Raw genomic sequence first — 13,111 nt, forward strand, 5'->3', positions numbered from 1 at the left:
TGTTCTGCTCGCGTCTTGCTTTCTTGCCTTTGTAAGGTCAGGAAAAGTGGCTATACCTTCATCCAAGTCATCAAGATAGATTGTAAACAGGGCCCAATACTCATTCCCGTGGCGCTGCACTAATTACAGTTCGCCAACCTGAAAGTGATTCATTATCCCTGACCATCCCGTTCATTATCCAACGCGAAATGTTGTGCATTACTTCGCGTTTATTACTTGGTTGCTGGGCTGATTACAGATTAGATAGTTGGATGCTTGGAGGAGGTTCCAGGCGTTTGCTCCACCCCATATATAAAAAGCCGGCTCCCAGAACTGTTCAGGGTCTTTTTTTTTCCCACCTAAGACTGCAGCCAAGATGGAGTTCCGAGCCGATAATGTGCCGCTCAGCACACGCAGCTACCCATACCAGGGGCTGAAGGAGGATGACCAGGCGGTGACCACCACTGTCGTTAACGTGGCCCCGAATGTGACCTCGGTCCGGGACCACTTCCTTTGGTCCATCTTCAACTTCGCCTTCATGAACTTCTGCTGCCTGGGCTTCGTCGCGATGGTCTTCTCGGTCAAAGTGAGTGCGGGCCCCAAGGGCAGAGACCCGGAGAAGGGGGGAAGAGGGGAGACAGAGACCCGGAGAAGGGGTGGGGGAGATAGAGAGCTGGGGGGTGGAGAGAGAGAGAGAGAGACAGAGACAGAGACCGAGACCGGGTAGGAGGAGAGGAGGTGCTACCTCGCCTTAAATTCCGGACCATCAATGGACGAGAAGCTGCCGGTGCCGGCTCCCAGCCTGTCGTCGTCCTGAATAGCTGGCCTGAGTAACTCAGCCTGGTTGGCACCGCTGTGTTTGCTGATTGCAGCAAGTTGCTGGGTAATTTTTTTCCGTCTGTCTCTTCCGCAGGATTCTGCAGTTGAAGTACATTTGCACCGTGACGCTTGTGATTTACAAAAATAATGAAATGACGCCGGGCAATGTGGGGTAGGGGGGAGATTTGGCCAGTTAACTCGGTGCCAGTGTTTGCGAATTGCAACTCAATCACTCGCTCGCTGCTATCTATTGAAATCCATGATTGAATCGGTTTGCTTACAAATCCAAGCAATTTCTTGTATTCAAAACAATTTTCTTGTTACCTCTCATCCTATAACCATTCACTTGCCTGCTTTCGTTGTTGTCCCTTCAGGTGACCAAATCGTTGAATGATTTCTTAACTAGAGCATTTGGGAATAGATATTTATCTGCGATACTCTTGTTGATTTGGAGAGTAAAATATCAAACAAGCCAGTTTTAACAGGATGAGCTACCTATGCTTGTTTAGGCTTGACTAGTTATGGGGAGTGGTAGACCAGTCACGTCTGCTCTACAATTGGATAAGATCATGTAGTTTGAAATCACCTTTCTAACTTATTCATTTATCTCTTGGTGTACAAAAATGTATCAATCCGAGTCTTGAAGAGACTTAATGACTCAATATCCACAGCTGTTTAGGGTAGAGAATTCCAAAGATTCAGAAGGGTCACTGGAGTTGTTAACTCTGCTTACACTCCATAGTTGTTGCTGGACCTGCTGAGTTTCTCCAACAATTTCTGCTTTGATTCCAAAGGTCCACTAACCTCTGAACAATTAACTTGGTACCTTTTGCTATATACATGATGCTATATTTTAGATTTATTGAATTTTTTTATGGCAAAGGTGGATAGATTCTTGACCTAACGAGTCAGAGGAGGTTTGGGGTAAACAAGAATTTTACAGGAGATGAGACCTCAATCCAATCACCATGAGCTTGTCAAATGACAGCAGGCTCAAGAGGCTGAATGGCCCACCCTTTCTTATTCATATGTTTATATTTGCAAGCCTGAGGAAGCAATTTCTATTTTGGACCCTGTCCAAGACCCTTCTGAGTTTTATACAGTTCAATGAGGTCACTTCTTGTTTTTCTAAATTCAGTAATGTAAACACCATTTTTTTTTTATCAATCTAATGTGAGGACAATCCTCTCATTCCAAGGATCAGTGTAATGAAAATCATTACATACCACCTCCTTTGGTAAGGGAACAGCACTCCAGGTATGGCCTCCCCATGGCCCTATATTGTTCCGGTATGTCTCCTTCACACTTGTACTCAAATACCTTTGTAACAAATGTCACCTGTTTTTTTTTCCAATTTCTTGCTGTGGCAGTATATTAATTATCTATGATTCAAGAGCACTCAGGTTCCTTTATGTTCCTTTTTTCAGTTTTTCACCATTCAAAACACTTTTAATCTTCTCTACTAAACTAGATAACTTCAATAATTTTACATTTGTGTTCCTTCTGGGCACTTGTGTGGAGAGCTAAGTGTGCTTCTGTCTCTTTGTGTGTCTTTTACTCTTCCCATTTTTTTTCCTTTCTGTTGTATCTGTTATATATTGCTGGAGCCAGACTTTCACTTATGAAAGATGCTTGGAGTAGTTTGAGAAGGTTCCATTCTAAAACACTTGTAAGCCTGGACATCCTATCAATAGGAGGGGCAAGAGATGACCACTGTGCAGGTTGCACCAGTAATCCAGCAGACATGAGTTCGGATCCCATCGTGAGAGATTGAAATTTGAATTTATTTTTAAATCTGAAAATTAAAAGGCTGATGTGAGTAATGGTGACTATGAAGGGGTGGTACAGTGGCTCAGGGTTGCATTGCTGCCTCACAGTGCCAGGGACCTTGGTTCAATTCCACCCTCTGGTAACTGTCTGTATGGAGTTTGCACATTCTCCCCGTGTCTGCAAGGGTTTCCTTCCAAGGTCCAAAAATGCACAGGTTAAGGGGGATTTGTCATGCTAAATTATTCTGGAGTGGCCAGGGACGTGTGGGTTAGATGAGTTAGCCATGGCAAAAACACCATGAGGTGTCATGCCGATGGGAAGGTGGATATGGGTGGGATGCTCTTTGGAGGGTTGGTGCAGAGCCTGGTGATCCGAAAGGCTCCTTTCTGCAGCATAGGGATTCTGATTCTAAGCTGTGAGATTGTGTTTCAAAAAGCTAATTGGTTCACTCATTTCTTACAGGGAAAGAAATGTGCCATCCTTTCGCAGTAAAGACAATATGTCTCTAGTCCCACACTAGTATGATTTACAGTAACTGACCTTTGAAGTGTTACAGTAAGTGACATGAATGATCAACTTGTACAGGTTTAAAAAGGCCTTCACCTTCTCAATGGTACTTGAGGAAGAGCATTAAATGCCAAAATGTCAGTAACAAACACATCCCCAAGGATGAAAAAGAGAGCAAGTTATAACTGTCTGCTGAAGAAACTCTTGATTTGTTGGAACATTTCGTTAGAACTGGACCTTGGTATTTGAATATCAACACCAGCTTGGCCATCCCATTTCCTGAACCCACCACCTTCATGCAATTGAACTAAATTGCCTAGTACCTTCATTAATCATCACCACCTCTCAGATAAATATGGGAATAGCAACCAGTTGATGGTGAAGCATGTATCACAGCAAATATCCCTCAGCTGTCACAAACTGACTTTTGAAACCTATTAAACAACCTTAAATTTTACATGGAATTTGATAAATTGCTATTGGGTAAAATTTGTCAGATCAGCTACAGTAGTTGTAGTACAAGATGCTGAACATGATAAATGCTCTTGCTAAATTATGTGAAGAAACATAACCATTGGACATGAGTACTTCAATACAGGGTCAAGGCTCCAGAACACACACTTTTTAAGTTGAACAGCTTAACATCCTTGTGTTCCTAATGGAACTTTATCTGCAATTTTTGACAACGGTTTATTTGCAAGGAATTGAGCTTACATTTCCTAATTTAGTTTCATGTATAACCTTTAAACCTGGAGACTTTCATCTATTGGTTTAGGATAGATTGGAATTGGATCTCAGCAGTGAAGGGCAAATGTTTGACTCACTGTTTGAGCCAGCTTATGTGTTCCTTTTATAATAACTTGTGACTTTTAGTTTGGCGCTTTTTTTACTATTGCTGCCACAGGAAGAGAATTTAATAGATTATCTGTTTTAAAGGTCACTATTTTGGAGAACATTCTTTGTAAATGTGGAAAAGCAATTGTGCATTTTGTGGAAAATCCTAACAAAGCATTGTCAACCCATTTGCTGAAACCTGATCCAGTGTCAGACATTTTTGATTCTACTGTGATCAGGGTATTATGTATGAATTACTGTGGGTAATTATGAATCAATCCAGTGAACTTAGTTACAGGAAAGTGGAATATAATTATTTATTCCATAATGGAATCAGTGTATAAGGGGCAAATCGTGTCTCTTCAAAGAAACATGAGGGTAGTCAATCACATCCATCAGTTATGACCTTGTACATTAATGTGAGATTCTACTCCACCCTGTCCAATCGATTGTTAACTGCCATGTAGGGTTAGTGGGAGGAGGAAATGCAATCTCACCTGTTCAAGCAGCAAAGCTTCCTCAAGTTCCCATTTCTTGCAACCAAGGACTTCCTAATAAACTGCTGTATATCCAACATCCCTTTCTGTTATTGTTGAGTGTTCTTTAAATGTTTACTGCCATTAACGCTCTCCTCAAAAGAAAATACCTTTGACTCCACACTTTTTTTTGCAGATGACTAGTCTTCAATCACACTTTCCTTTCCAAAGTCCTTAAATGTGTTGCTCCCTCCCAGATTTATGCCCATCTTGTGTAGCTTATGTTTAAATCCCCTCTTTTTTTGTGACTGCCGCAACAGCAAAACAATTCTTATCCAAGTCACAAATGACAGCCTTCGTCCAAATGTGGACCAAAGAGCTAAACTACAAAAGGTGAGGTGACAGCGACCTCAGTTGACATCAAGGCCATATTCAATCATTTGTGGCTTCAAGAAACCTGAGAAAAGCTGGAGTCAGTGGGAATCAGGGGAAACTCTTCACTAGTTGGAGCCTTAGCTGACAAAGGAAGATGATTGTGGTTTTGGGGGTCAGTTCAATTCTGCCCCAAGGGGTCTGTCTGTGTGGAGTTTGCACATTCTCCCTATGTCTGCTTGGGTTTCCTCCAGGTGCTCTGATTTCCTCCATACTCCAGAGATGTGCCGGTTAGGTGAACTGGCCATGCTAAATTGCCCATAGTGTCCAGGGATGTGCATGTTAGGTGGGACTAGCCTTGGGTAATAGAGTTACAGGGATAGGATAGGGGATGGGTCTGGGTGGGATGCAATTCAGAGGGTTGATGTGGATTTGATGGGCTGAATGACCTGCTTCCACACTCTAGAGACCCTATGTTTTTACACACCTCTGGAGCATATGGGACCTGAACCCAGGACAAGAGCCCTGTTTTTAATTTTTTATTTAACCTATTTTTCTAATCCACCTGTTTAGAGATGTTACTACACACCTCTGGAGCAGGTGGGGCTTGAGACGGGGGTGGAGACACTACCACTGCACCGTAAGCCCTGTTTAATCACTCAGGGTAGTGTCATCTTCAGCTGCTTAATTAATGACTTTGTCTCCATCAAGTGGTGAGAAACAGGGATGTTCGAGTCAACATCATTTCTGACTTCTCAGATACTGAAGATACACATACCATGACCAAATGCAGCAAGACCTGGACAATATCAAGGCCTGGGCTTACACGTGGCAAGTAGCATTTGCACAATAGAAATGCCAGTTAGTGAACATCTTCAACAAGAGAGAATCTAATCATTGTCCCTGTATTAAATGGCATTACCATCCTTGAATCTCCCATTGTCAACATGTAGGGAGTTACCATTGACCTAAATACCATCAATATAAGAGCACCTCAGAGACTAGGAATTCCACAAAGGGTAACCCACCTGATTCCCCACAACCACCATCTGCAAGGCACAATTTGGAAGTGAATGGAATACTCCCCATTACTTGGCTGAGTGCAGCTCCAACAACATGCAAGAAACTAGATACAATTTGGTAGTAAGCAGTCGCTTAATTGACATTATATCTGCAAACACACACTCCTACCACCATCACCAATGATCCATAACAGCATTGTGGATCATCTAAAGATGTACTGCTCCCAAACCCACAGCCATGACCATCAAGAAGGTTGTGGGAATACCACTACCTGCAATTTCCCTCCAAGCCACATACTATCTTGACTTGGAAGAATATTGCCTCTCCTCCAGTGTTGCTGGGTCAAAATCCTAAAACACTCTCTCTAACAGCATTGTGTGAATACCTACACCAAAATAGACTGGTGCTGAAGAAGTCATCATTACCATCTTTTCATGAGCAACTATGTAAGAGTGTTAAATACTGGCCCAGCCACTGCTCAGTGAAGCCTGCATCCCATGAGTGAGGAAAAAATATCAGAATACAGATCCTTTTCTTCAGTTCCTTCTGTGGTGTCACCTCTCTCTATCCCAGTAACTTGATCCAACACTACATCTAATGAACCTTTGAATTGTTTCCATGTAGGTAATTGCTTTAATGTACACCTATACTGGGTAACGTACAGCAAGTCAAAGGGCCAGTTACGTGGCATGTGGGGGTGGCTCTTTGGGAGGGAAACGGTGAGGCAGGAAGAGATGGCAGCCACAAACATTTGAAAAGAAGGGGTGAGCCAAGCACGTGAGCAGTGTTTTTAAAAACAAAAGGATCAGGTGGTCAGCCACACAGACATGCAGCTTAGAGGGTTTGGTCTGAGATACCAGAACTCCTCCAGTTGTTATCGTTTGTGCATCCTGGATTTTAATCACTCCTCCATTTTTGGCCAAAGCTTCTGCTGGAATTTCTTCACTAAACTTCTCCACCCATCTCTCCTCCATTAAGACATTCTTTAAAACCTACATCTTTGACCGAACTATTGGCCAACTTTTCTCATACCCTGTCGTTTCTTAAACACTGTCATATGAAGTATTATCACTTTTTTTATGACATTTTAAACATTTGCTAAAGAAAAGCTCCTGCTCACACTCTTGGTATTTTTATCTCCATGATTAATAAATGAATGGCTTCACTGATAATTGGTGATAATGCAATCAAAATTAATATTTTTGAAGGTTTTGGATGACTGCTAACACTTACCAATAGGCAATACTGAATTCCTTTTTTAAGGTGGCAAAAGAAATCTTTTGTTGGATATTTGAGGAACAGCTTGCTCCTTAGAACAATTTTTTTGTATCTGTCAGATTTTGTAAGAGAACATTTTTCATTTAGTGTCTTTCATGTGGGCCATCCAAAACACCTGATAGCCAACAGCTTATGGAGGATAGAATGTGGCAGCCCAACCAGGAGTGTTTTAGAATTAGAAGTTCAGAAACAATAAAGACATTGACAGTTTCACCAGCAGAGGAACTGAGGTACAAGTGAAATTGAAAACTGGTGGAATTATTGAAATGAAGTTGGTGTTAGCTATGCATATATGGAAGCCAAGTTTTACATAGCAGGGTCCAGAAACAGGAATGTGATAAAAGACCAATCTGTTTTCACATTTTTGCAGAAGGATAAATGTTCAACAGGACAGGAAAAAGAATATAATCCATAATACTTCTGACGACGCAGCATTGCTAAGTCAATGTCAAATGAGATCGGGTTCAAATCCTGGAGTGTGGTTTGTAACAGTTGAGCACCTTGGAGTGGACCAAACGGGCACTTAACCATTTATTTTATCTTGAGCTATATATCATGACAGAGTTCACTGATAGTCCAATTCTCTTATCCACTGTCAAACCAGCTCACCATCATTTCTCCAGAGCACTAAGGGGTGGGCAATAAATGCTGGCCAGCCAGTGATACCGATGCCTCACGAGAATAAAAGAAAATGGACAATTCCTATCATTCTACTCGGTTTAACAATAGAGCAACATTTCCTCTCGAACACTTCCCAACTTGAATGAAGAATCTTTAGGGATGAGAAAACCAGAGTAGTCTTTCACTTTAATGTCACTGGAAAGAGGATTATTTTGATTGGGTTTGTCCTCACATGTAAATCATTGCTTCAATTGTTTTGCCTAATAGGAGTTGAGAAAATGTTTGTTTCTGTTTTGGACATTATTGATTGTAATGGATGAATATTTTTCTGATTTCACAACACAAACGAAACTGGATAACACAGTTTGAACAATGTAAATGATCCTTTACTAGAAGTAACCATGCATTGCTGTTATCAAACTTACCAGAACTTAAAAGTGCTGAGCTGTAGTGTCCTGTCAGCTTTCATTGAGGTTTGCATGTCTTGTTGCATCTATTCATAGTTGTTCTGTTTTTAGTCTAGAGACCGGAAAGTTGTGGGAGATACTGAAGGAGCTCGGCATTATGCATCAACAGCCCGAGCACTCAACATTGCAGCCACGGTGCTAACTGTTCTTGTCCTTGTAATTGGCATTGTGATGATCTTCGTTAGCCTGTCTATGGTGAATCGAGTTATTCAAAAGCAACAAGAGGAGCACCCTAACGTCTTTGGAGGTTGGAACTGAATACGGCGCTAGTGGCACCCACTTACTGTCCAGGAGCTGTTTGGCAGGAGCTTTTTATTCAACAGCTTCATGTACTCTCAGTCTATTATTGCTTCTTTCTTTCTTTCTACACTGTCTAGATGGTGCTGATATGTCTCAGCAACACACTACTTTTCCATGAAATTACCCAGGTGTGGCCTTGATTGTATTAATAAAGACAATTGATGACCAATTTGGGGACTTTTGGAGTTTAATGACAAGTTTCCTATGTCCAACACTAAATGCTTCCCCCCAGTGGCTCTTTCAGCAATACTGACTTTCAACAATGCTGACTTGCACCAGCTCTTGATCAAACAATTCCGCAACTTAAAAATTCTTATCCTTGTTTTCAAATTCCTTCATGACCTTGCCTCTTCTAGCTTGGTAATTTCCTCACAGCCGTCTAAGATCACTACACTTTTCTAATTTTGGCCTTTGATCACCCTGAATTTTAGTTCCCCCAGTGACTGTCTTCAGTTGACCTAGCCTTAAGCTCTAGAATATGTTTCCTACACCATTCTGCTTGTCCACTTTTCCTTTTTTAAATCACTCCTAAAGCCCAAGCTTTTGGTTACCTGTTCTCATATCCCTTGTGTGGCATTTGTCATATTTTGATCTTGAACACCCCTATTCAGTGCTTTATGATGTTTTATTACTTAAAAGGTGCCATCTTCATACAACAACAAAAACAGAAATTGCTGGAAGAGCTCAGCAGGTCTGGCAGCATCTGTGGACAGAAATCAGTAAACGTTTTGGGTCCAGTGACCCTTCCTCAGAACTAATGTAGCTAGATAGAAGTTGGCTTTCATGTAGACAAAGGGTGGGGGAACAGGGTAAGCAGTAAACGATAGTTGGGGATAGACGCAAAGAGAGAAGAACAGTTGGACAGACAAAGGAGTGGATAACAGTCAACCAAGGAGAATGAATAGCTAATGAATGGGGACCATTAGTCGCCAACAATGTTTTGTGTGTAATAGCAGACCATGTGTTAACAACGTCTGGTGTGTTGGAGTTGGGGTGAGGACATGGGAGAAGGTGCCTCAAGCCCTAAACTTATTGAACTCTATATTGAGTCCAGAAGGCTATAGAGTTCCCAAGCGGAAAACGAGGTGCTGTTCTTCCAGCTTTGCTAGAGCATGCAGCAAGCCTGAGATGGAGATGTTGGCCAGGCAACAGGGTGGTGTTGAAGTAACAATATTAATACAACTGCATTTTGCTTCAATATATTTTACTAAGTTAAACGTGCTGCACTAGTTGCTTGGAACAACAAAGGTTTTTACATGGAAAGTCAGCATAGGTTTTGTAAAGACAAATCATGCCTGAATTCTTCAATTAATAAATAGATAGGGTGGTTGAGGGCAGTGTGTATGTATGAATTTCACAGGGCCTTTCATAATTTTATCAGCAAAATTAAAGCTCATTGAATTTTAGAGACAGTGGAATCATTGTTGTGGAAATGGCTGAGAGAAAGTGGAATTGGTGAATAATTTTGAGTAGAGGAAATTATACAGTGCTGTTCTCCAGGGGTTGACTTTGAAATCAATGCTATTTTTGATTTATTGATTTCATGACCTGGGCAGATGCAAATTATGCAAGACATAATTTTATTGTGAAATTAAAATGAAACTCAAACATTGTAACTGGTGAGGAGGATGGTAACAGACTTCAGGTTTATGCTGGGGCCTGAGATTTGTCACAATTTACATCAATGACTTAGATTAGGGGATTGAATGTATCGTAGCTAAATTTGCAGATGACACAGATAAGTAGGAAAATATCTTGTGAAGAAGACGTCAAGAGTTGTAGGAAGACATAGGTAGGTTGAGTGAGTGGGCAAAAATCTGGTACAGTACAATTAGGGAAAATGTAAAGTTGTTCACCTTTGGCAGGAAATGTATAAAAGCAGAGTATTAAATGGAGAACAACTGGAATTTTGAGGAGTAGAGGGATTTGGATATTCTGGTGCATGCATTGCAAAACTTAGTGTGCAGCTACTGCATATATTCAGGAAGGCTAATGGAAGACCATCCTTTATTGCAAGAGGAATTGAACATAAAATTAAGGATATTATGCTTCAGTTATTCAGGACTTTGGTGAGATCTTTGCAATACTGTGTGGAGTTCTGGTCCCTTTAAGGAAAGATGTAAATGTGTTGGAGGTGCTTCAGAGCAGGTTTATTAGATTATATCTGGTATGAGTGGGTTGTCTTGAGGATATGCTGGAGAGGCTGGACTTTTTTCTCCTGCTGATTAAAAGAATAAGGGGTGACTTGATTGAAGTGTATAAAATCCTGAACAGCCTTAACATGGAGCATACATTTCTTCTTGTGGGTGAGTCCAGAACTAGGGGATACCTTCAGGACCCAGATGAGAATTTCTTTTGTTACAGGATTGTGCAACTTTGGAATTCTGCATCAGTGGGCAACAAAAACAAGATCATCAAACACTTTTGAGGCAAAATGGATAGATTTTCATTCAGCAAGGGAAACTAAGATTATCAGAGGTAGCTGGAAATCTGGAATTTGAAACTCGAACACATCACCATAAAAACAGGACCATGGTTGGAGCAGACTCATGGGACTGTATGGCCTACTTCTGCTCATGTTTCATTAATGGACATAAATAGATTGGTGAATTAGAGAAAATTTAATGCAAAGAAATGATGTGTGATACATTTTGAAACAGTATGTTTAACATTTGAAAGATTTTAATAAAAGAGAAATAAACAAATTATTTCCAGTAGCAGCAGAGTCTGTCAGTAAGCAGAAGATTTAAGATGATTGACAAAGGGCAGAAGATAAGGATTTGTTTTGTTCTGATGATCAAAATCTACCGCCTGAAATGGTGGTGAAGCAAATACAAATTTCTCTTTATAAAGAAAATCAGATAAATGCTTTAATGGAAAATATCTACAGTCTATGGAAAGAGCTGGAAGTGGGACTAATTGGATAGAGTCAGCACGAGGCCTGCTGTGATGTAAGATAAGAGTAATTACAGAGATGGAGGCCAATCAGCCTGTCTTTTTGTGCAAGCTCTCTGAAGGAGAAATTCACCAAGTGCTATTCCCTTGACGTTTCCTGTAGCCCATTTAAATGCCCAGATCTAACCTGCCTTCACCATACAGGCAGTGCATTTCCGATCCTAACCACGTGGTGTTTTGACAAATGTTTTTCTCACTTTTTTTTCTCTTTTCTATGTTTCAGTTTAGTGAAAAAAAACTGAAACAATCGTTACAGCAGTTTCCAGGCTCACCCTCAAGACCTTGAATCCAACTCCTAGTTAATCAACAGCTTCACATCAAGCACATTTTTTTCCAGAGCTGGTTAGTCAACGATTGCTGCATTACTGGAAAAGCTCAAGGCTGTTGCTCTCCTGCCACTGTGTCATCCCATCCCCCATCCTTCCCATGCTTTCATGCCAACTTCATCATAAATACCTCTCCCTGGGCCCCTAGTTTCAAGGCAACAACCTCCCACACACTTCTGCAGTCTTCTATATTTCAGCATTATGGCCATTTATTCAAGTACTTTGAACACATTCACAACATTGAGCAGATGTTTTATGAAACTTGCTTAAAGATGATTTAATCATTGCCTGATAGATCAGAGCTGAGAACTGACATTTGTGCTGAACAAATAATCACAGGAGAATAACAGGATATCAAATTTCATTAAATTACTTCAGCCTAGCAACAGGATTTCCTCTTACTGCCCAGTTAACTCTTTTCATACCAGTCCATTATAATCCTTCATTATCACCCAGTACAAAAATTACCTGCCCACTAGTTTACTAGTGTTCTGACAGCCAAACACATTTTACTCCTGACCCTAAATGTCAACTGGTAGTGCCGAATTCTGAGCTAAAAGGCCAATGTTTCAAACTCTTCCAGATTTTTCAACCTTTGGAGTGGCACGGGGCAGGCCCAGTGATTAGCATTGCTGCCTCACAATGCTAGGGACCTGGGGTTTGATTCCATCTTCGGGTGACTGTGTGTGCAGTTTGCACGTTCTCCTGTGTCTGCGTGGGTTTCCTCTGGTTTCCTTCTCTTCCCCCAACCTCCACCATCCAAAGATGTGCAGGTTAGGTGGATTGGCCATGCTAAATTGCCCATAGTGTCCAGGGATGTGCAGGCTAGGTAGATTAGCCATGGGAAATGTAGCATTACAGGGATAAGGTAGGGGATTGTGTCTGGCTGGGATGCTTTTTGGAGGGTTGGTGTGGACTCAATGGGCTGAATGGTCTGCCTCCACAGTAGAGATTCTATGAACCCTTCAAGGATATGCTTTCGTGTAAAATTGAAGGAACATTTTTTGGCTGGACAGGAAGTACTAGGGGAGCGCCATACTGTCAGGGCAAGTGCTGAGGGAACATTTCACAGTTGGAGGGCCAGAACTGAGGAATGCTGCATTGGTGGAGGGATCATACTTCGGAAATGCGGCAATGCTAGATGGTCAGTCTTGAAGAAGTGCTGCACCATCAGTAGGACGAGCATTGGACTAACGGAGGGGTATTGTTGCACTGTCGGAGAGTCAGCGCCGAGGGAGCGCTGCGCTGTTGAAGGGTCAGCGCTGAGAATCTATTAAAGGAAAGTCTCCACCCCGCACTGTCAGAGGATCATCACCGAGGAAATGCAGCACAGTTGAAGGATTAGTCATTGCTCTTATCAGGTTAATCATGCTGAATAAATTAA

At 41.5% G+C, this 13,111-nt stretch overlaps 1 protein-coding gene across 1 annotated transcript; it reads left to right on the forward strand.

The window, feature by feature from the left end:
• Positions 1 to 276: 276 nt before the first annotated feature.
• On the forward strand, positions 277 to 8,615 carry LOC109917652 (dispanin subfamily A member 2b-like). The gene is made up of 2 exons (XM_020517502.2): positions 277 to 565; positions 8,198 to 8,615. Exons 1-2 carry the CDS (start codon positions 356 to 358, stop codon positions 8,402 to 8,404), a joined length of 417 nt encoding a protein of 138 aa, XP_020373091.1. The 5' UTR covers positions 277 to 355; the 3' UTR covers positions 8,405 to 8,615.
• The last annotated feature ends 4,496 nt before the right edge of the window (positions 8,616 to 13,111 follow it).

The sequence above is a fragment of the Rhincodon typus genome, chromosome 17, assembly GCF_021869965.1.
Source record: "Rhincodon typus isolate 14 chromosome 17, sRhiTyp1.1, whole genome shotgun sequence".
Taxonomy (NCBI): domain Eukaryota; kingdom Metazoa; phylum Chordata; class Chondrichthyes; order Orectolobiformes; family Rhincodontidae; genus Rhincodon; species Rhincodon typus.

Excerpts from the sequence above, each read along its gene's own strand:
- LOC109917652 (XM_020517502.2), top strand. The coding sequence starts at position 356 with ATGGAGTTCCGAGCCGATAATGTGCCGCTCAGCACACGCAGCTACCCA. Across the intron at positions 566-8,197 it reads CGATGGTCTTCTCGGTCAAA|TCTAGAGACCGGAAAGTTGT; the intron begins GTGAGTGCGGGC and ends TTCTGTTTTTAG.